This window comes from Dacryopinax primogenitus (genome assembly GCF_000292625.1).
Source record: "Dacryopinax primogenitus strain DJM-731 SS1 chromosome Unknown DACRYscaffold_17, whole genome shotgun sequence".
In the NCBI taxonomy this organism is placed as follows: Eukaryota; Fungi; Basidiomycota; class Dacrymycetes; order Dacrymycetales; family Dacrymycetaceae; genus Dacryopinax; species Dacryopinax primogenitus.
In genome coordinates, this window is record NW_024467214.1 from 328048 (window position 1) to 349036 (window position 20989).

The window sequence follows — 20989 nt, forward strand, 5'->3', positions numbered from 1 at the left end:
ATTCCTCGATGAACCCTTGCCCTGGGACAGCGCGACCCTTACCCCGCGACAACGTAACCACGCTAACCCCGTTCCAGGGACAAGAATAGAGTCAACCGCAGTCACGTGATGTACTCTTGGCATCGAAGGACGGACTTCTCCCTCGACCATCCATTGGGCTGTTGGAGCTGAGCACCGCCATCCATTGGGATTGGTCTTCCGATAGTCGGGGCACGTCCACTACGATTTCACCCGAACATCGAGGTTAACAGACCATCCATTGAGGTTGCTCAAGCCTTGGCACACTCTGTCGGACAGAGTCGGATCTGCTCGCACCGGCACAGGTGAATCTGCTGGATCGCAGGTCCTCCGCCGACAAACATGGGCAACTTATGAGTACGCGCGTTTGAGCTCGGAGTAAATCTACCTTCTTCATAATCACACAATACAATCCGATACTCTTACACTACCTCACCGCCAACGACCTCCCTCACGTCAATGAACGCCGCTTTACCGCTGCCAGACTGCCCAAGCTGAGCTATGACCGTCGCGGTCTGAGCCCAAGGGCGTGGGAGTGCCGGGCGATCTGAGCGTCCTTCTGCTTCTACTAGGGGTAGCATACGAGGGGGGGAAGAGGCATGTAATATTACCTCGTTCACACACTACGCGAAGTCTCCCCTCGCTCCAGGGCCGACGAGAACAGTCAGTTCTTCACAACTGCCCCACCCCTTGTCCGCAATTAGGGTCCGCCGCTCGCGAAAACGACGAAGTCCAACCCTAACATTGAAAATACTAATAATTTGGAAATCATTTCACCTCGAACAAGTTGGGAATGAAATATACTCTTACATCAACATAGTAATGACATATTTGACATAAATCACAATGGGAGAAAAAATATTTTTTGGCATGACGTGGCTGTGCGTTGGTCGGAGCCGTCAATTCTCCGTTTGACCCAATGGGAGGGCTGCAAAAGTGCGGACAAGGGGGGGAGCCGTGGTACAGATGTTCTTTCACTCTGTCCCCAAATCCCAATAAGTCAGGGCGTGCATCTCGAGGTTCGCAGTATCCGGATACCGGACATCCAGTACCCTCCAGTCCCGAGAAAGAGGGGTAGGTGCAGTGCGAGAGGGAGTTGTGCGGAGGAAGGCAGATTCTGACCAGCGTGGATGGTACATGTCATGGATGGGGGAAGATGGGTGAGGCAGGGTAGACCAGTACGAGTCTCTAACGAACTTTCTGCATTCTAGTCTGCATTCTAGTTTTCTTTCCATTTGCTAGGTCCTCTTCGAGCCCTGCGCGGGTCCGGAGTGAACGAGGCAAGTGGATTGGTCGGAGTCTGTAACGATATGCGTGATTTTGCGGCGTGTACGGATAGAGGAAGTTCCATATTCCTCTAGCGCCGGTATGAATCGGTCACCTCTTCCTTATACTGTCTGGCTCGGTGCTAGTTTATTGGGGATGAGTTTGTCTCGAATCAGGCACCACAGCTCAATGGTGGACATATCACCGGCGAATACAAGTCAGAAAGGGTACTATGTGCAGGCTTCTCACCGTTTTCCTCCCCACAATTATAGTATCCATAATCATGAGACTGGGGAAAAAAAAAAGGGGGGCTCGGAACGAGGAACAACATGCTGACACGTGTGTGAAAAGGATTGCAACACCTCCGCCAGCCGTTCATGGATTGGCCATCCACACAACGGCCCCAAGGATGAATACTAGAAGACCCACGTCGTCCAGGAACTGTTCTGCAATCACGGTGTACTTGATGGAGGTTGCAATATAGAGCTGAAAGCGGGAGGGTAAGTAAGGGAGGATACTGTTGATCAGTCCCGGAGTCGGTGGTAGGTTCTAGTTCCATTATATCGTGAGCATCAACACTTGAATCATGATGGTGTTCAACTCACTCGTTCCAGCAGTAAACGCATACCATGAAGGCCAAGCTGAAGAGCGAGAAAAACGTAGAACAGAGGCTGTCGTGACATCAGCGAGGGGCAAGAACATATCTTTATTGCTCGGCACTAACAACCGTGGGCACATTGTCCTTCGATGCAAGGAGGGCCTTCCATCGATTCCAGAATATCAAGGCGGAGGGTGATCGCCACAGTCCGGAAGACTCCCTCCACGCACTTGGCTCCAGAACGACGATGGCATAGACTACCACACAAAGGACAGATGATACATGAACAAAAGGTAACCAGCGCGAGACCTGGGACTGGGGTTGGGGGAAGACCGGCTCAGGTTGCTGCGAAGATCGGCTTGATCCGTGACGAGAGGCCATGGATTGCATTGTTGCCATAAACGAATCTTGGGACACATTGGGGTTGGGGCCATTTGAAAAATTAGCCGAAGGATTACCAAAGCTATCCATTGACAGCGGCTTTGAGCGAACAGTATATTTTGATGGCGAAGGCGAAGCAGCAGCTACATCTGCTGTCTCGTATGTGACTGGTGCAAGGAGCGATGGCTCATTGTCGCCAAGAAAGGTAGGTCTCAGGTCCGAGGAACTGGCGGAAACCAGAGGGCCATCTAAAGAAGGTCAACGAGGAGGGAGAGATGGTGAGAAAGAAGTAACCTACGGTCGAAAACGCTTCCTTCACCTCCCCGTCCCGTGTTCGTCAGCTTGGCCAGACGATTCCCGCGACTTGCCAGAATCTTCTGCCTCCTTGATTCTGCTGCTGCTCTGGCGTCTTGATTTCCTGGTTGGGAGGTCATAGAATTCGCAAATGACAATATCGGTCAAAACGAGGTCGTGGCAGTGATGTGTATGAGTGACAAGATGCGCATCGGAGGCAAGTTGTGTACATCATTCCCAAAAAAGAAAGAACTGGTCAGGGGTGCATGGCAGGGAAGGGGTGGTTAAGGCGAGAACTCATCGCAGGGTGGGATATTATATTTTTACTATGTATCCTGGCTCTTAATTATATAAGTGCTTGGGTATTATTGAAAGCATATATAACTTGGAAGTTGTAAGAAATTACTATATGTGGAAAAAGGTAGGGTGTTTTGCCTCCGATACCTGCTTGAAAGTAAAGCTCCTCATGCCGGGCCCTCTCAGTCGTGCCCATTTCCCATACCTTTTTGTGTTGAGTTGCTGTCATGTCCCGTCAAGACAAAGCCACTACCGAGCGCCATGCTAAGGTGTTGAGAGAGCTTGTGAAGAGGCCGGAGAACAAAGTCTGTGCAGATTGCAAACGCAATGGTGAGTTCGTTACGTCCACTCCACGCCAAACTCTCATGGATGCCGCCCGATAGATCCCAGATGGGCTTCCTGGAATATGTATGTTCCACCGTTACCGACCGGATATATCAATCCAACCATCATGTACATTCAGAGGTGTTTTTGTCTGCATTCGTTGTTCAGGCATTCATCGTAGCATGGGCACTCACATTAGCAAAGGTACGCTCCGTGCTCCCTAGTAGTACAGTATCCTTTGCGAACCGATGAATCATATCAGTGAAATCTGTCGATCTTGACGTATGGACATCCGAACAGATGAAAGTTTGTCCAGTATCCATATGCACCGACCATGCACTCAATCGATTCTAGTCTATCCAAAAGTGGGGTAACACACGAGCGAATTTGTATTGGGAAGCCCATCTCAAGCCTGGACATATTCCGCCCGAACAGTAAGGGCCTTTCGATTGACTGCCGTATGCTGGCCTGATGTTCTGATTAGTAAAATGGATTCCTTCATCCGTTCTAAATACGAGAGTCGGCGATGGGCGATGGACGGGCCGCCACCGGATGATCCATCCGTCCTCGAAGGGAAACGTATGGCAAGTATAAGCTTAGAACCTTCAAGTTTGACAGTGTCTGATTGGCATGTGTGTCGGGCAGCTGGTGGAAAATGATGCAAGCCCAGCTACAATAGCTCCAACCCCTGAACCAACTTCTCTTTCGATGTCTTTTGCCGTACCGTCTGTCCCCAGACCGCCGAGCCATATCTTGCTGTCATCTACGATAACATCAATACCCAAAGACAATCTGTCAGTTCAAGACGTAACCCAGGGGATGGTCCAGCAAAGTTCTCCACCCGCTGTGCCCATCAAGCCTGTGGAAGAACTTTTCTCACTGGATTTTCATTCGCCATCCGGCCCGGCAATAGTTTCTACTGCGCGAAAGGACTCGAAGTCCGACATATTATCCTTGTTCGGCACTTCTACCACTCCCGCAGCGAGTGCGCCCACCCACAGTTTATCCTCTGTGTCCCTTGCTCATCCCCCTGGAGCTGCAATGTGGGGTGCGCAGACAACGTCCACGATTCCACAACCGTTCCCGCTACACAGGAGTGTCTCAACCCCTACATCTAACCATGTGCGTTCATTTTCGTTTAACTCCGTATCGCTTTGCTTATTCCTTCGACATGTTAGACGGCTACGTTTGGAGCTGATATTTGGTCGGGTCAAAGTGACCCTTTCGCTTCTTTCGGGACGACTTCTTCCACGCCTTCCGGCACTAAGAACGATGCCTTTTCCGATCTGTGGGGCGATTTTAAATAGACTGCCTTTTATCAGTTATTTGTAACTCTAGTAGCCGGACTCGCATGTCTGTTATGTAGAAACTTCATCCGTGCTGTGTATACTTCCGAAAGTGGAGCTGTGATCATCCTGATTGTGTTACAGGTGCTTGAACTCGCCACGTCTCCTCAGTCCCAACCATGACTACAATGGAGGCGCTGACCTTGCAGTCGCGAGTTAAGGTAAGTTCTGTAACATTGACCGTAAAATCGCTAACATGTCTGATGGAAACACAAGCTGAACGATGGATACGACATTCCCATCCTTGGCTTTGGCACGTACGAAATGGATGGTAGAGATGCCTATCGAGCGGTTACATACGCACTTGAGGTATGCGATTCCTCAGTATGGGCAGTTGACCAATTGACCTACCGGTCGAAAGGCTGGTTATAGACTAATCGTAGGCCGATTCACGCACATCTTAGGTCTTAATTTGAAAGTATCATAACATTAGGATTCGGCAGAATGGTAAAGTGCAGTGACACATCTGGAGGTATCATATGCTAATTCTACAGGTATTACAACGAGGCCGAATGCGGCCACGCCATTCAGGATTTTCTACAAAGGACAGAGACCCCTCGAGAAGAAATCTGCTATACGACTAAGGTATCCTCAACTTTCGCAGGCGTAAATATTACCGTGGATTAATCTCAGTGCAGTTGATGAGCAATCGCGGACTTCAACATGCGCGGGCTTCCATCAGAAAGAGCCTCAAAGCGTGCAAACTGGGATACATCGACATATACTTGTTACACTCACCTATGGGTGGGTTTGAGATGAGAAAGGAAAGCTGGCTGGCGGCCGTTGAGGCGAAAGAAGAAGGACTTATTCGTTCGATTGGCGTATCAAATTTTAGCCAAAGACACCTGAAGGAGTTTTCAGGAGCAGGGTTCATACCTGTCCTCAACCAGGTCAGTGTATAGTCTGCACGCGTCTAGTAGATTCATTTGTACTGTATAGATCGACCTGCATCCGTTCATGACGCGTCGACAAGTGGTGGAATACTGTCAGCCGAACGGGATACTTCTTGAAGCATGGGCACCCCTTGTGCGAGGGCTGAGATTTAAGGACCCAGTGATCCAGAAGATTGCCAAAGCCCATGACAGAAAGCCCTCTCAAGTTCTGCTGCGATACTCTCTCCAGAAGGTAAAGGAAAAGCACAAGTGATCGACATTGATACTTAGTCTGCCTGAAGGGGTACATCCCTCTTCCGAAAAGCGTGTCTCCGAATCGCATCGTGGAGAACAGTCAAATTTTTGACTTCGAATTGACTGAGAATGATATGGACGCTCTCGACAATCTCGACGAATGTGAGTGTACGTTACGTAAAACTGATATTCGCTGCTCATCCAAGTCATATCATGCCAGATCTTGTTACCGATGTGAGTGCTCTATATTATGGATCCAGCGTATTGATCGGAGTCGCGCAGTGGGATCCAACGGATGCGGAGTGAATAAACGAGAATCCCTTGCTATTCATTTATGGCTTCCCAGCCGTTTTGAGGAGGTTCTCCCAGTGAAAGTTCGATGGATCTTGGTGGAAATCGTGGAGGAGCTTTCGTCGAATGAGGCTGTCTTCATCATCATTGGTCCAAGATTGCAGATAGAAACGCTGCAGGCCCATTGCTAGAGCATGGGTATCTTCCTTCGTTAGGAGGAGTGTCCATGGATTGTTTTCGGAAGGTGTAATTTCCCCTCGTAAAAGAACGAGCTTGTGAGAGTGAGATAGTTCAGTGTAATGAGAGACGACTAGATATGGCTTGGCAAAAGACTGATGGAGCTTGTACTCCTCAAGAGGGGTGAAGAGGACTGTTGAGCACCGGAGATTACGGCTGACGTCGAGGTGAGGCGGCACAAAAGGCTCGTTGGATGTGTCGGGCTCTTGCGGTCGATGATGGAATGCCCATTGAAGAAGATAAAACTGCCAGGCTGTGCTTGGTTCATTGCCTTGGGCACGTTTCGGTATTGGCAGAACGAACATCGGATACTTCTGCGCAACCTCGGACATTCGTAGATAGGTTGAAGCAGGTATCGTTGCTGACAAGAATGCGTGATTATGGTTTGCAGAATGATACGCAGTCCAGAGCTCGTGAATGATCTCGGAGGAATGAGGTCGTTCTAGTATCTTTTTCAGATGGAGAATTTCACTAAGCGGCTGGATTTGAATGAGATAAGTATAACGGGTTGGAGAAGACCAAGCTTGCCTTTAACGGGGATCTGTTTGCCGTTGCTGAGGCAATAGTTGGCAAAGAACTCTTGCGGGCCCAAGACGGCAAACTCGATGGAAGTAATGGGATGGCTGGCTGACGGGCGCCAGATTTGTCCTCTTGTATTTTCGCCTTGAGTGCTACGATGTCTGTTACGTCTTCTCTGTTGAAGTACACTGAGTTTGGTGAGCATGGACAAAAGTGAATTACGTACTGTTCCATTTTTTTCTGCAACTTGTCAGCATATTTTACTTGCATCTCGGCCGTCCTTCGTTTCAGAGTTTCCCGTGTGACCGCATATGATAGAGGATTATGGTCTGAAATTTGCTGCGAATCGTCTTGTGAGCTGTTTGAACGCGTATGAGGTCTCAAGCACTTTGGGAGCTTTAGTATAGGTCGAGAATGGACGGATTTCGCAAGATATGGAAAACCGGGCATATTGAACAGATGCACGAAGAGATGCTCCTGCAGAGTACTGGAACGACTAGGGACGGACGACATGGTCGGATTACATAAGACATTTTTGAGTCCTAGGCACAAAGTGCCTCTACCACACATCAGTGACTCCCTGCCTCTCCCTCTTGATCCTTTGAGGACGATGGTTCTGCGGCCTCCAGGGGAGGAGGTACATCGTCGTCGTCGTCGTCCTCATCATCCTCGTCTGCGCCACCCGGTGCTGCACCTGGTGAGCCGGCATTGATTTTCGCCATCATCTAGAAGTAAGGGTCATGATCATGTCACAAACATAGGTTGACTATCAAACCTCCTCAAAATTGAAGTCGGATCCTCCCGGCATACCGCCCATGCCTCCCATCCCTGGCATGCCGCCCATACCTCCCATCCCTGGCATACCGCTCATATCGCCCATACCCATATCTCCCATTCCTCCCAGATCATCGGGCTCTGTCACGCCATCCTGCTCTTCTTCGTCAACCCACTTGGTGAAGTCTGTCTTCAGCCAAGGCGTCTTGATCTTGGTCAGGCGAGGCCAATACTCAGCCTGCACTTCCTTCTTGCGTAGCTGCAAGGCTAAGTGGCGCGAAGAGAGAACCTTCTTAGTTTCCTCCGGTACGATAGACGCATAGAGATCAAGAGTAAATGCATAGCCTTTCTCAGGCAGTCCCCTAGCGGCACTACAACGGGTGAGGTCCTAAATCACTCTACTAAAATATCGAAGTTAGACTCACTTTCCGGCCGTTGCCTTGAAGGATATCGAGTCTTCTTTGAAATCAAGTTGAAGGGTGTCCGGTACGATGTCGGGCAGATCAACTAGAAGATAGTGTCGGCTGAGCGTCGTCTACACGCAAACTGTCCTGCGCAACGCACCAGTCACATAGAGAATATTCTTCTCTGGCACGGTGGCGGAGCTTCGCTGGGCCCAGGTGACTTGAGGATGGGTGGACATTTTTGCTGTGGTCGGATGTCAGGTAGGAACTGAGGAAGGATTTTTGAGTTGTGAGAGGTTGAATTTATGGTGGTTTTCGACGGTGCTGTTCTAGCATGTTCCCAGTTTTGGACGGGCGCGATTAGTTGATTAGCCTCCGCCCAATAGGTTTCCTTGGATATTTCCGCTATCGTCAGTACTTGGCGTCGAAAGCCCATCGTTATTACTTCTGCAGAAAACAAATTCACGCTGAAGGATGTGGTGCACAAGGTATGCTTGTGCCCCTTCATTTCTTTGCCTAGCACGTTGATGATTGTTTCGTCGCTGAGTCTAGATGGTTTCTCATCTTGTTCCTTCTTCCCTATCCCCGCGCATCGCCTTTCTTTTTGGTGCTCTTTCTATTCTCTCTGGTCCTCCATTCGCGACCATGGTCAGTGATTCAGTTTCGAAATACACAAAATCCTAATTCATATAGTAGTCTTTACTGCATTGTCCTGCTGACCGCACTCTTCACTTCATCATGCTATTGGGCCCCTGTCAGCTTGCCGATGCCGTCTTTTCTGACTTCAAACAACCTGACGACACTGGAGCAAACACAATGTCAGCGCTGCTGGTGCGATATCAATGACGGACATATATTTGATCCCTTCCCAACCATTCTCGGTGCACAGCGAGAATCGAAGGCTTTGCGCTCAATGGAGGTTCTGTACAAGGACAACCTGTTATTTCCCTGGATTCTGAGAGTTGTTCAGCCGATCCAAGCCTGGCATTCGCAAACGATGGATGAAATAGGCGAAGGTAAAATTGCAGAAGCCACCGAGCCACCGTCATTGGTTTCCGTTATGGGTTCCCCTCCATCATCGTCGGTACAATGGCAACCGGGCGTCAAACTGATGGCTCAGCAACTTCTTCGACGGTACGACTTGCGAGGTTATGGCCTGGACTTGATTGTAGACTTTGGATGGGGGAGAGGTGATGATGCTCCTGTAGGGACATGAACCATCAGGCATCCGAGTCTGTAGTAACATGTGGCATATTGATTCGAGGCAGTTTTAATACATGCACAATGGCTGATGACCCTTGCCCGTAGAATGAATGGGCATTTCCTTTCCGGTTGGAAACGTTACGCATTTCAAGAGGCTGTTGCGCAGCTTCAACTGGGGATGTCTCGTGGAATAGGGATGACCACGTACATGCAGCCTTATCATGACCAGCACTCTTCACACGAGTTTTCCAGGCTTCAACCCTGCTGGTGTTCTGCCATTCAGAGGGGTGTTGAACGACTGCAAACTTTTTGGCAACGTCGGGGGACTGGGACTTCGTAGCCAGGAAGAAGCCTGCACCAGCGAAGACCAAGAACATGATGCCAGCGAGCTGCATTTTGGTTGGATAGACGTTTCATACGGGCAATTACCGATGTAAACTCACTGGGTACAGACCGGGATCGCGGTGAGCGAAACGGTTGAAGACGCCTGTGGAATGGCATAAGCCGATACGTTCGGACACTGCAGCTATCTACTCACGGCCTGCAGTCTTAGGCTGGACCATTGAATGAGTCATGTACACGAGATGCCGATGATTGATTTGAACAGACTCACACCTTGTTCTCTGGGAGGCAAGGAGGACATTGCTGAATGGTGTGTTGGTTGAAAGTGATCGTTGCTACTGATGACAGATTAGAGGGAAGAAGGGAAGTGAACGGTCAGCGGGAGCGGCTGATGCAACTGGCTAAATTAGGGAGATCCACGGGAACGGGGCTGAACGAGGCAATACGTCATAGACAACCGCTCCGCGCACCCTGGGCCGTCACGGACCAGCCTACGAAATATCGACCACACGGCGCAGGATGGTGAGGATTAACCACTTCGATTATGTTCCTACTATTGAGGCAAGCAAAAGCGTAACAGCGCAGGACAGGAAGAAAGCAGCTGTGCATTCATTTATAAGAAGAGGCAAAGGAGCGTAGCGCGGTCCCCGCATTCGTGATTACCATGCGTCGCTGACCAAGCACATGACATATACGTGGCCCACGGATGGGATTGATTACAAAGCAAAACCCCACATTGATCTGTCAAATCACGTGCAGGGTCGTCCTTGATTGTCGGCAGTTACAATTTGGAAATACAGGTCACACCGTTACCATGCTTCGCTCCCCGCCCTCCGCTTCTTCCATCTCCATTGCAGCAGCCCGATCCTGACCATCATCCCGTCGCGGTTTTACTCCTGTTGCTTTGTATGCCAAGTACGCGAGACTGTGCCTCAACGGTCTTGCTCGCGCCATGAGCATTGGCGGCCCGGCGAACCATAGCATAGAACCGGTTTCTAGGTCACGCGCGAAGTGCATCACTGTGGGAACAGGTGAGAATACGAAATCAAATCAATGGCATATGCATCTACCCGTCTCTGGTGGCAATGTCTCGATCACTACACCGCTCGCCTGCAGCTGGCCTGCACCGCCAGCCGCAGTGATAACTGTGCGATCTTCGGCAGATTTGCGCTCTGCGGCGGTTGGTCCCCATTGAAAGATATTGGCCGTTGCAGCTGCCGCTCGAGATTGAGTGTCATAAGGTTGAGTGTCTAACCGTTTTCGCTTCGTGTCCCGATCTCTTTCTTTTTCAGAGTCATCCTCCCTCAATTGAGCGGCTTCCGGTTCGCCTATCTTTCCCGGGCCTTTGCCACCAATAAGGAAAGGACTCGGAACTCTTCGCAGGACAATTGTACGCTCGAACGGCTGAACAGGCATAAAGTCCATCTTTCTCAGCTCATCTGGAATGCAACTATTCCAATTTTTGATCTTCACGAACGCTTTCTCTTTGTCGTTGTAGCGCGAATCGCAGATATACAGAGGCCAACCTGGGTACCAGTAGGGAGCCTTTGGACGGCCTCTTGTATACTTCGTTGTGAACTGGCATCCAATTTTTTCGATCACATCCCCAATCGCATGATCAGCGAAGTGACCTGAGGTGCAAGGCAGAAGGCGGTCAGCATGGCGAAGATTGTGAAGGTGAGGAGGGCGCTCACTGGTTTTAAAAACCTCATTCATGTAGAACTGTCGATGTGCTGGATGAATGGTCTGGTGATTCTTAGAGACTTCTCATCCATCGGGGAGACACTGTACCTGCTCAGGACGGTAGTACCAGCAAACTGTTAAGGACGGCTGGTTTTGTTCCAGGGACGCTCTGCGGAAGGCACTCAGTGCATGACATATCAGTCACATTGTCGCCGCACCCATCAGGAAGAAATGTCTTGAAGACTTGGGCAATGATTGGTTTGGCAGGATCATCGGGATTCATGAGATGGACATAATCGCCTAACAATCTCGTCAGAAACCCAGGTCCACAGGGTCTTTGTGACTTACCAACGCGATAAATCTGTCCTTTGAATGATGCGGAATCTGTGAACTGTCTTTCCTTACTGGAGATACGAAAACTAGTAACGCCATCTTCATTTGTGCTTTCAGCACTGCGAAGGGGCTTTGCATTTCCGGGACCGGCAGCCACAGATGCAAAGTTGTTACCAGTGCTGCTAGATGCGTCGGGAGCCGTTAATTGATGATACATGCGCTTGGTCCTTTCAATAGGAAGACGAGGAAAGGCGAACGTTGACGAATGCGTACCTGCAAGAGGATTACTTTGCCATAATCCTCGCTGCCTGGCTCATAAAAGCGTCGTCCCTTTTCGAAAAGACGAGTTAAGTCTTGATCGAATTCTGCAGAGCTGTTATACTGGTGTCTCTCCACTTGAGCCTTCACACTTAGTAAGACTAGGTTTCCAGGTGTCAACACCATGCGCACCTCAATTGTTTTCAACGAAAGCAAACCCTGCATGAATGTGGGCTGAGATGAGCGTCAGACACAATCAGCTTGGCTGTTTCTCACATTATAGGACAGATAAGGTATGTCAGAATCATCTGGAAGCATGTCAAGCACTTTCGAGATCCGTTCCCTCCTTAAAAACATTAGCGAGAGTCAAGGAACCCGCAAAACGGCAGGGCACAAACTTCTCGTCTTGGTGATCCCTGATTTGTTGTAAAATATCCCTGTACATCACAAAAGGATCCTGATGATAGTCAGCCACTTCCAACTTCAGATGATGCTGGCAACGCACACCGAGTGGTTGACCCATCCAGCCTACGTCACCGTAACCTGGCCATTTCTCCATAGACTCTTCCACACGACGAACCATTTCATCACTTTGAGCAAGGACAACCTGCTTCTCTGCTTGCTTCTCCTCAGACGCTGCGAGGGCCTCATCGTCAGGGGGTGGCGTGCGTCTCTTCCGGCTCTTTGCCGCAGTCATAGGGGTTCGTACAGGCTGCATGGGATACGACACTCCTGGGGGAGGGGACGGCGGGGGGTCAGGAAGCCCTGATGTGTTGACCCAGGCTTTGGTAAGGAGTGTCTGCGTAACAAATCAGCCTGATGAGCAGTAATAATGCGTCGAACACGCACCTCTAACGTCTTCGCATTCCGCCAGATCGAACTCCCTTCTTCGTTGTCTACGGAAGACCTGTAAGCTCCTGTCATGAAGACCACATGCGGTACCCACAGTGCATAGCATTCAGAAAGACGAGTTTTAGGTCACTCCATACCTCATCGGTGGAGTTATATCGCCCTTTGTCCAATGAATCCTATAAAGTCCTAAGCAATGGCTTGCTAGGACGCTGATGCAAGAATAAACACTGGCCTTGATTCCACTCAAGCTGCGCGGTTCGGGGATGACACGATAATACTCGGGATATTCGTTCTTGTCAGGAAGCTCAGTAAACTGAGCGGAAAGATTGCGTCTATTCTCTCGATGGGAAGTGAGAGTGCTTATGACGCTGTAGCAGGCGACAGATTGCGTTGGAAGTAGTGGCATCCTGTGGTAACTGGGACGTGAGAGAGTAATCAATTAATTGGTCGAAGTCAATGTTGGCCTTGTGGCAGTGCATACATCATGCGGAGAGATGTGGACGCTCCTGGCCCAACAAACTCTGTCACACACGTCGACATGGTTGCACACAAGATAATTTTTGACACCGATGTAAGGCGCAGAATGGGTTTTATCCTTTTTTAAAAAATCATCTACCCCTCAAGGCTGATTTGGAAAAGCCAGGTGTTGATGATGTGATAGCGCTTCTTCTACTTCTCGCATCTCCTGAGATACGTTTGGAAGCAATCACTGTGACCTTTGGGAATTCCACTCTGCAAAACACCTTCAGCAACGTTCTAAAGGTCTACGGACTCGTTCAGCAACATATTTTGGAACATCCCCATGATGCGACCCGGTTTCCGAACTACGCTCGTCCAACCGTCCTTGCCAAAGGCAGAGCTGGTCCAATAGCTGGTGAGCTTCACATCGCGGAATACTTTGTCTGTGCTCCGTCGGTGGAATATTGAACTCTAGCTCATTCGGTATATCTCAGCATGGTCCTGATGGTTTATCCGATATAAGCAATACTCATCCTCACTTCGGCGCCGTCACAACTCATTCCTCATTGACTGTCGCCACGACAGAGGCATACAAAGTTATTCTGGATATCTTGGAACGCGAACCGCCTGGGACCGTGACAATCCTGGCGGCAGGACCACGTGAGAAATCCGATGGGCTCGGCGTGAGCAACGTGTGCTGACACTGCCATAGTGACGAACATTGCTCTCGCATTGCGAGAACAGCCAGAGATAGTCATGAAAGCACGCAGAATTGTTGCAATGGGCGGAGCTTTGGATGTCCCGGGAAATACATCTCCAGTGGCCGAATTCAACTTTTACGCTGATCCGTGAGCTGGACCTTTCCCATATCATGTCACGAGACTGAACTTTTATCAAAGGTATGCAGCGCAAGAGGTCATTCAGTTTCCACAGTTGCCCTTGTTCCTTCTGCCCTTGGACATTACTGTTCCCCATTCTGTGGACTTTCCAATCTTGATTCCTGCCCATCATGACTGTTCCCCCAGCCACACACCTCTGCAGAGTTTCATAACCGCTATATTAACCCGTCCGCGAAACGTGATGCGCATGTTAGGGGAAGATGATGCATTCCAGATGCATGATCCTTTGGCGGCCTGGTTCGTTATCCAGCATGCAGATATTCAGGGAACTGCGCTGGTGCCAGGGTGGAAAGGTGCAGTGTTATAAATGGAATGGAGATACTAAACCTATTTGCGACTATCTAGCCCACCGAAGAATGTTTCGTTTGGAGCGTATAGGCGAGCTCACAAAAGGAATGTGTGTTGTAGATCGCAGGTGAGCCTGGATCATAGCACGAGATCGCTCAGTTGCTGAATAGTGGTTCAGAGGGACTCGAGAGGTGTTTCATAGTAACCGAGCTGAGAGTGGAGTTGAAGAAGCTGTCGCTCTTCGGAACTTAGCACAAGAGGGCGAGGACGGTATTATGGTCATTGTAGAGACCCCTGGAGTCAAAGAGCTCACAGACGCTCTACTTGACAGGGTGATACTCAATTCACGTGCTCCTTAGCCCGCTTTTCGCGTTAAGAATTGCATTGTGAATATCATGACGTTGTCAACTATTGGAGCCCCTTTTTTGCACTTCGCGCAATGTTGAACGAAGTCTTATGTCATTGTGCACCTACAACTCATGTTGAACTTTGCGGTCATCATTAACCTCTGGTGATACGTTATCCTCATCCCCTTCCTAAACTGCCTGTCACTAACGAACTTCAGCTACTAGTGCTTGGCTAAGGGACATACGCACGCAACGTAACAAGTATCCTGCTCTTTCTCTACTAGACACAGAGGCCACACCAGAAGTGCCAGTGCTTCAAAAGTTTGGAGGATCTCTACGTGATGAGCTGTCGAGGGTCAAGGATGTCGATGTAAATGGGGAGCCGCTGAAAATGACGTCCTTGTCGTTCCCACTCTGAGCCGAGGAAACGTGAAGATGGTACCGTGGGGTGGTTTGGCAACGAGAAACAACCACCATAGAGACATCGAAGGCTGATGGTCATTCTTCCGCAGAAAGTTCGGGAAACCCACAGTATGCTGCCGACTGGAATTCCTCGTGCATTGGTTCAGTCGGTGGACGTCGCTTTCAGACACGGATGGGGCCTTGAATGCGTTCATATACAACAAGGATATGATATACTCATTTGCTTATTAACCGCTAAGCGCTGTAGTAGATGAGGTTGGGAAAGCACCGTCAACCTCAGAATATCAGGCACAAATGCCGACGTGCGCACGAACAACATTGGCAGAGGATCACCAAACAAACTCTCTATAGCATGAGCAACCAGATCCTCTCTCGATTTCATGAATGGGAACTGATTTATTTGACCGAAGAAACAAGTCTCTTTTCTACAGCGATGTGTGTACGTGAGCACTCGTCTGCGCCCGGAGCCAGCTCTCGCTGGTCAATTACAGGCGCGGGGGCCAGTTCCAGCAGTGCCTTTTCTTTCGCCAGCTTTGACAAGAGCAGTTCTTTTAAAACTTCCGGTGAACGCCTTTCGGGTGCGCCAGGCTCTGTCACTGATAATGCAGCATAGTTCTGATGTTCACTGCAACGAGCCTTTGTAGACGACGGTTCTCGGCCCGTTTCCCTAGCACTGGCCATAGCTAGTTCTAGCCTAAGCCGTGCCCTTACCTGCGCCATTAGCACGGCACTGGGCTGATGGATGGCGTTCGCTTTCGAATCAGATGCCGCGGTTTCTGACTGCTCCACGTTTGCCACTTGATCGCCCAGGTCCACGCCCTTCAATTTGCGTGGAGGAACTCCGACGGTCTTGGAAGCATTCTTGATTCTAAGACCTATGTCAGGTTGTCCGTGACGCTGCATAGTGGCTTTGCGACCAGTATCAACGAGAGCTGTGCCAGATTCCTTTCCTCGCGCGGCCGAAGTAGAAGGCTCAGTCCGGAAGCTATCCCCTTCTGCCTCAACCGAAGGTATCTGACCATTCTTGTGCATGTCAAGTGATCCACTGGCCGAGATGTTGGAGCGAATCGAAAGTAGTGCCGGCTCGCGATGGCGAATGAGCTTGACGGGTCCTCGCTGCACTTCCTTCCGTTCCTGTATGGGTGACCTGAAGTTATCGCTCTCGAAATTCAGTTGCACATGAGATGTCGTAGGGGCCTTGTGGTGGTCATCCACATTGTCCACAGGCGCTTTCCGTCTTTCCGAGAATGGTGACGACAAATGTTCCGTGGAAGTGGACTGTATTGGACCACAAAGGGATGAGGAGGTATGTCGAGGTTGAGTACTGGTAGCTGCCGTGAAGTCCGAAGCAGGCTCGCGCAACTCGCCATCAACATTTAGGCGACGTCGCACTAGATCGTTCCGATAGCGAAGTGCTCTCCGTCCGCGAGATTCTTCTGAGGCACTCCGTGGGCGTTTCTTCTGTGTAGGCAGACTGGAGGGACTGGAAACACTAGTTTCGCAATGCCGATGATTATCCCGCTCATCGCGGACTGATGAGGGTGATGGATGGTCCGAAGACCGAGATTGATATCTTCCTCTGTTATTCTGCACGCAAGAGGTGCCTGGAGACATTCCAATGGCTCTGCCGTGGCGCGCAGCAAATTGCCCAGATCGAATATCAAGGCAAGAATGTGCCGATGGTGGCGCTGGAAGCTGAACATTAGACGGGATGCTTTCATTGTTACATGGCATGTCGTACTAACAGTCATAAGTACCACAGTGTTTCACTTTATTGTACCACTTACCTGCACGATATTGTCATATATCGTGAGAGATCGGTATGGGGAACGAAGATAAGAGTAAACTTCGTGCGCGAAATGCTCAGCATTGTTGTGACCTCCTTCATGAATATCCAGAAATTCTGCCAACAATTGTACTCCAGCTTCTGCACGTATGTCGATGGACGACATAAGGCTTAGAATGAACGTTGTCAAGAACTGTTCCAAGAAGCTTGAGATCTGAATCAGGGAAGGGGACGGCACAAACCTCCACGTCCAACGCCGGCCAAACCAGCAATTCCCGTCTGACAAACGCCATTGTTCGACTTCGTAAATCTGGTGATGCTGCAAACTGTGCAGGGGTAGGCGCTGGCTTATATCGGGTATACGGGTTAGACGCAACGTGCTGATCGCGTGTTATGTCAGACCGAAATGAATCAGCAAAATAGACCGAGACACGCCTTTGCAAAAAGATTATTTCTGTAAATTCGTCTCCTACGCTCGACAGCACGCTCGAGTTCATCTCCTACTTCGCATTCTCTACTCTGACGTCGCCCCCACTCTCGCGCACGGCGAGACGGCAGCTGCCTGCGATGCTGGGCTGAGAGGGACTGAGGCGACGAGGCGGTGGAAAGCGCCGTAAGATAGTGCTTCTGATAATCGTACGGTGACCGAATGTTATGAATCAAGTATTCTCCAATCATTCGCGTGCATAGAGGACACTGCGGGAGATCTTTGGTCAGGGACAAGGAAAGAGAATTAGTTAATAGTTCACCTTTCGAGAGTGCCCCGTCCACATCAGGATACAATCAAAACAGAAAGCATCATGTGCACAAGCTGGAAGAACGGTGCGGTCCTGAACCGCCTGAAGGCATATCGTGCAATCGTCCTCCGCATCGTCTGCGTACTCTGTTGCCAACAGTGCTGACGGTTCACACATCCTTCCGTCAGGGGGAGGGAGGGATGGTGACGGGGACCGTGAGCGTTTGGAGACAGGCGGAAGCGACATGAACGGCAAGTATATGTCCGGACTCGCTGTGTCAATGGTCGATAATAGCGGTGGTCGTTCAACACGAAGTTTATCCACAGCCACCACACCTGCACTGGCACTTATCCGTAGCGTTGCACAGTCCCTCAATGCTAATTTCAAGCAGTATCTTTCTCATGTAACAACCAGAAGAAAGAGTTTCCATCTATTTCCCAGGGTTGACGAGAGTGCCAGTTCTTCCTGTCGTCAAACGATGAGACGGAGAGTAGGCATAGTGTTCATTAGCTAATGACAAAGGGATGATGAATATTGTCACGCGCCGTGGGGTTCGCCTCGTGTACAAATATGAGGTGATGTATGGGACAAAATGGTCCTCACGGAAGATTCACCCGCTTTGTTGACCCCCCTCCACTCGTTTCACTCTAGCAGCACTCTGCGCATTCCCCTATCATTCTTTCCCTTTTCTCCCTTCTTATATCATTCATATTGTACCAGCACACTCTTGTATCATTGTAGAATCCTTCCAGAATCCTCCTCATCGGGTGCTTATGGCACATTCCCACTTCATTCCCTTACCCCACCGGCAGAAGGCTGCACTGCTTCCTGATAGGGTCCTGTCCTCTTCACTCTGCCAACACTCTGCATTCATCCTTGACTCCTTCCATTTCACCATCAGTGCATTTCCAGGTCTCTCTTTAGGCACTCTCTTATCCCTCCTGCTATTCTCTAATGATGCTTTACTTACAATTTTTCTCTCACTGCACCTGACCTCAACCCACTGCTGTGGGGGCTTCCTCAGAGGTCCTCATGGCAAGCCCTGTCATCTGCTCCATGCTGCCTGTTGATCTCATCTGTGGCAGCATGACAATGACTGTGAGAGCATCCCAGATATATGGAATCTCGTTGCAAAGCTCAGTCATCAGAAGCACAACTGTGTCTTTGAGTTCTGTTTACATGGGGGAGGGGGGCTTGCCCTGAACCCTCTATTTTTTTTTTGGAAGGCATGAAGGACAAAGCCCTGCAGGCATGATCAACCACCAAATCCACTGACACTTTCCTTCACTTGCTGCTCTGCAGCCACAATCAACCACCAATTCCACCATTATTTTCCTTCATCTGCTCCTCTGCAGGCATGATCAACCACCAAGTCCACCAAAACATGGCACAGCATACCTATCAATGTCTTTCCCACAACCCATTTCAACAATACCCTTGTCTGCACACCAGAACAAGTTGGCCCCATCCACTATACAGCCCCTTCCTTTGCCAACACAACTCTCAGCTGTTGAGCCACTGTTTGCTCTGGCACTTCTCTTTGTGATGATTCCAGCTGTTTCTCTTCCTCAACATGTTCCATTTCAAGAATGGCTCATGACACATGAACACACCAATGTGAATGCGGACAGACTGGCCACATCAGCCAGACATCTATCTGATGTACAAGAACAAAACAATGGCAGCTGTGCTGGACATGGAAGATCTTGTGGAAGTTGGTGCAGACATGCAGCATGTGGTGGTCAGGGCACACATGCATTGCCTGCCCCACATGGTTTCTCTGCCAGCCAGTCCACTCTGGACGAACCAATGGGGTCTTTGACAGCACCTGACCTACTCAATCATGAGCTGATGAGGAACAATCAAGTTGGTTGTTGCTCTACCTGGTAATCCTGCCATGTCCTGTATGTGATTGTTCTCCACTTCCAGCACTTAGACTAATAAAAGACAGCTCAGTGGTCTTCCTGGCATCTTTCCCCTTTCCGATTTGAACAGCACCTGACCTTATGGTGGCCTCAACCAAGAGAAGCTCTCCAAGCTACTCCTCTGCCTGCGCCCACTTGGTCTTGTCCATCAAATCAACAATTCCACACATATGTTCTTGCAGCTTCAGGAGGGCCTTATGGTCCACCTCCAGCAGTATAGTCTCTTTCTCCCAGAGGCAGGAGCAGAACACAAGAGCAGACCAAGTTCAACTCCCATTCTGGACACCAGAACATCAGCCTTCCAGCCTTTGCTGTTCAACTTCATCCATTCTTCTGAACAGCATAATGGCATCCCTGGTGAATATGCTGTTGTTCATATTTGGCTGGAAGATGAGATCATCCAGCAGTTAAGAAGGATCTACTACAAATGGAGGGACCCAAATGGTGGCTCATATGGGTGAGGCTATGTGGGATTTATAGGTGCACATTCAGTCACAGCATAGGATGCCTGCATCTCATCCATGTCTGTTGATGCAGTACCCTGCTTTGGAGGATTAGCCAGATACCTCCCTGTTGAACTAAACCACAGGCCTGGACATCACCTCTGCTTCATTTGTTATGCACTTCATGGTCTTTCTCATTGTCAACCAAATTGTGGACATCTCAACAATTCCTGCCTGAGTCCCTCCATCTGCATTGTACCTCATCCCCATGCTCCAAACTCATTTGGTGGAACTGGGAATATGGCCTCAATAGGCAATGCTGGATCTGAGTCACCTGTCTGATTTGCTCAGACCAGCACTTCCATCCTGGCTGCTATGATCACTTGTGGCACAATCAACCACTGCATTCCTCCTTCAGTTGCAGATGCAATGAATCTGCCCATTGCAAGACCAACAGTGGGCACCATCAGCTATGACTTTCCGATCTCAGATGCCTCCTTGACCATAGAACTGCCTGCTGCTTCCACAGGGCCCATCACCCACCACCCTCACAGTTCATCTGTGGGTGTCATCACTGCTCAGGCAGGGTACCTGGAGAGCATCAACCAACATCTCCGCACTCCCACATAGAGGGGTTGGAGGCTGTCTTAGCCCTGGCTCTGTTGCAGGCATGATCAACCACCAAAGCCCAGCTGCACCTGCAGGCATGATCAACCACCAAAGCTTTGACAACCACAGCCCAACTCCTGCCTTTAGGCTTCCCCAAATGCTGCCTACTCATCCCAAAGAGCTGTGGCAGGTTCATGTGCATCATCAGTCAAGCTCTGTGTCAGTCATTGACCTCACTTTTGATGACAACACTGGTCAACTGGCCTTCAGTGGCTTCACTGCTGACCTGGACTTGGAGGATGAAGCAGATGGGATACACCTGCAGAGTAGGCAATTGTTAGGGCAACACAGGCTGACTAAGTCTGCTCACCTAAGAGTGCCAAGAGTCTAAGCAGGCAACAAGGAAGTGGAGTAGACCTGATGACTAAGACCTATCTACAGTATAGGTACCTGTGGATGATCCTAAGAGACCAAGTCTGAAGAGACAGTCCCCAGGCAGAGTAGCCTTATATTTATACCTCTGTGG

General features: G+C 49.8%; 9 protein-coding genes across 9 annotated transcripts; 4 read left to right on the forward strand and 5 right to left on the reverse strand.

The window, feature by feature from the left end:
• Nucleotides 1-1448: 1448 nt before the first annotated feature.
• DACRYDRAFT_24086 (uncharacterized protein) lies at nt 1449-2744 on the reverse strand. The gene is made up of 4 exons (XM_040773538.1): nt 2562-2744; nt 2009-2511; nt 1890-1955; nt 1449-1833 (listed from the first exon to the last, which is right to left on the reverse strand). Exons 1-4 carry the CDS (start codon nt 2695-2697, stop codon nt 1660-1662), a joined length of 879 nt encoding a protein of 292 aa, XP_040625879.1. The 5' UTR covers nt 2698-2744; the 3' UTR covers nt 1449-1659.
• Nucleotides 2745-3081: 337 nt separating this feature from the next.
• Nucleotides 3082-3837, forward strand: DACRYDRAFT_56321 (ArfGap-domain-containing protein; the record flags this gene model as incomplete). The annotated part of the gene is made up of 6 exons (XM_040775368.1): nt 3082-3184; nt 3238-3262; nt 3318-3382; nt 3441-3484; nt 3533-3612; nt 3663-3837. 6 exons carry the CDS (start codon nt 3082-3084, stop codon nt 3835-3837), a joined length of 492 nt encoding a protein of 163 aa, XP_040625880.1.
• A 49-nt stretch (nt 3838-3886) lies between these two features.
• Nucleotides 3887-4485, forward strand: DACRYDRAFT_110314 (uncharacterized protein; the record flags this gene model as incomplete). The annotated part of the gene is made up of 3 exons (XM_040769037.1): nt 3887-4163; nt 4215-4300; nt 4357-4485. 3 exons carry the CDS (start codon nt 3887-3889, stop codon nt 4483-4485), a joined length of 492 nt encoding a protein of 163 aa, XP_040625881.1.
• A 162-nt stretch (nt 4486-4647) lies between these two features.
• DACRYDRAFT_24090 (aldo-keto reductase) lies at nt 4648-7122 on the forward strand. Its single transcript, XM_040773539.1, has 12 exons — nt 4648-4685; nt 4741-4833; nt 4886-4903; nt 4958-4971; nt 5019-5109; nt 5163-5414; nt 5464-5649; nt 5699-5813; nt 5872-5885; nt 5934-6660; nt 6710-6873; nt 6925-7122. Exons 1-10 carry the CDS (start codon nt 4653-4655, stop codon nt 5955-5957), a joined length of 840 nt encoding a protein of 279 aa, XP_040625882.1. The 5' UTR covers nt 4648-4652; the 3' UTR covers nt 5958-6660; nt 6710-6873; nt 6925-7122.
• A 21-nt stretch (nt 7123-7143) lies between these two features.
• DACRYDRAFT_24091 (HSP20-like chaperone) lies at nt 7144-8182 on the reverse strand. The gene is made up of 4 exons (XM_040773540.1): nt 8037-8182; nt 7898-7979; nt 7474-7843; nt 7144-7423 (listed from the first exon to the last, which is right to left on the reverse strand). Exons 1-4 carry the CDS (start codon nt 8113-8115, stop codon nt 7268-7270), a joined length of 687 nt encoding a protein of 228 aa, XP_040625883.1. The 5' UTR covers nt 8116-8182; the 3' UTR covers nt 7144-7267.
• A 395-nt stretch (nt 8183-8577) lies between these two features.
• Nucleotides 8578-9792, reverse strand: DACRYDRAFT_24092 (uncharacterized protein). Its single transcript, XM_040773541.1, has 5 exons — nt 9693-9792; nt 9618-9633; nt 9523-9566; nt 9288-9468; nt 8578-9234 (listed from the first exon to the last, which is right to left on the reverse strand). The coding sequence occupies exons 1-5, from the start codon at nt 9720-9722 to the stop codon at nt 9227-9229; spliced, it is 279 nt and encodes a 92-aa protein (XP_040625884.1). The 5' UTR covers nt 9723-9792; the 3' UTR covers nt 8578-9226.
• Nucleotides 9793-10222: 430 nt separating this feature from the next.
• On the reverse strand, nt 10223-12953 carry DACRYDRAFT_110317 (uncharacterized protein; the record flags this gene model as incomplete). The annotated part of the gene is made up of 14 exons (XM_040769038.1): nt 10223-10440; nt 10492-11052; nt 11116-11167; nt 11213-11273; nt 11323-11404; nt 11453-11657; nt 11711-11839; nt 11888-11929; nt 11972-12041; nt 12094-12152; nt 12201-12494; nt 12545-12591; nt 12642-12723; nt 12774-12953. The coding sequence occupies 14 exons, from the start codon at nt 12951-12953 to the stop codon at nt 10223-10225; spliced, it is 2082 nt and encodes a 693-aa protein (XP_040625885.1).
• Nucleotides 12954-13031: 78 nt separating this feature from the next.
• Nucleotides 13032-14596, forward strand: DACRYDRAFT_24093 (nucleoside hydrolase; the record flags this gene model as incomplete). The annotated part of the gene is made up of 7 exons (XM_040773542.1): nt 13032-13118; nt 13172-13447; nt 13501-13666; nt 13719-13854; nt 13906-14198; nt 14251-14320; nt 14372-14596. The coding sequence occupies 7 exons, from the start codon at nt 13032-13034 to the stop codon at nt 14550-14552; spliced, it is 1209 nt and encodes a 402-aa protein (XP_040625886.1). The 3' UTR covers nt 14553-14596.
• A 763-nt stretch (nt 14597-15359) lies between these two features.
• DACRYDRAFT_118288 (uncharacterized protein) lies at nt 15360-17042 on the reverse strand (the record flags this gene model as incomplete). The annotated part of the gene is made up of 3 exons (XM_040770556.1): nt 15360-16703; nt 16751-16942; nt 16992-17042. The coding sequence occupies 3 exons, from the start codon at nt 17040-17042 to the stop codon at nt 15360-15362; spliced, it is 1587 nt and encodes a 528-aa protein (XP_040625887.1).
• Between the last annotated feature and the right edge of the window lie 3947 nt (nt 17043-20989).

What these genes read in the sequence shown, in the direction of transcription:
- DACRYDRAFT_24086 (XM_040773538.1), bottom strand. Translation starts at nt 2,697, where the DNA reads ATGACCTCCCAACCAGGAAATCAAGACGCCAGAGCAGCAGCAGAATCA. An exon ending in AGGACAATGTGCCCACGGTT is followed by an intron (nt 1,956 to 2,008) that starts GTTAGTGCCGAG and finishes ATGTCACGACAG; the next exon opens with CCTCTGTTCTACGTTTTTCT. An exon ending in TGCGTTTACTGCTGGAACGA is followed by an intron (nt 1,834 to 1,889) that starts GTGAGTTGAACA and finishes TAATGGAACTAG; the next exon opens with AACCTACCACCGACTCCGGG.
- DACRYDRAFT_24090 (XM_040773539.1), top strand. Translation starts at nt 4,653, where the DNA reads ATGGAGGCGCTGACCTTGCAGTCGCGAGTTAAG. An exon ending in CCTTGCAGTCGCGAGTTAAG is followed by an intron (nt 4,686 to 4,740) that starts GTAAGTTCTGTA and finishes TGGAAACACAAG; the next exon opens with CTGAACGATGGATACGACAT. An exon ending in TCATACCTGTCCTCAACCAG is followed by an intron (nt 5,415 to 5,463) that starts GTCAGTGTATAG and finishes TGTACTGTATAG; the next exon opens with ATCGACCTGCATCCGTTCAT.
- DACRYDRAFT_24091 (XM_040773540.1), bottom strand. Translation starts at nt 8,115, where the DNA reads ATGTCCACCCATCCTCAAGTCACCTGGGCCCAGCGAAGCTCCGCCACC. An exon ending in TTCAAGGCAACGGCCGGAAA is followed by an intron (nt 7,844 to 7,897) that starts GTGAGTCTAACT and finishes CACCCGTTGTAG; the next exon opens with TGCCGCTAGGGGACTGCCTG. An exon ending in CCGACTTCAATTTTGAGGAG is followed by an intron (nt 7,424 to 7,473) that starts GTTTGATAGTCA and finishes CCTTACTTCTAG; the next exon opens with ATGATGGCGAAAATCAATGC.
- DACRYDRAFT_24092 (XM_040773541.1), bottom strand. Translation starts at nt 9,722, where the DNA reads ATGTCCTCCTTGCCTCCCAGAGAACAAGGT. An exon ending in GCGATCCCGGTCTGTACCCA is followed by an intron (nt 9,469 to 9,522) that starts GTGAGTTTACAT and finishes ACCAAAATGCAG; the next exon opens with CTCGCTGGCATCATGTTCTT.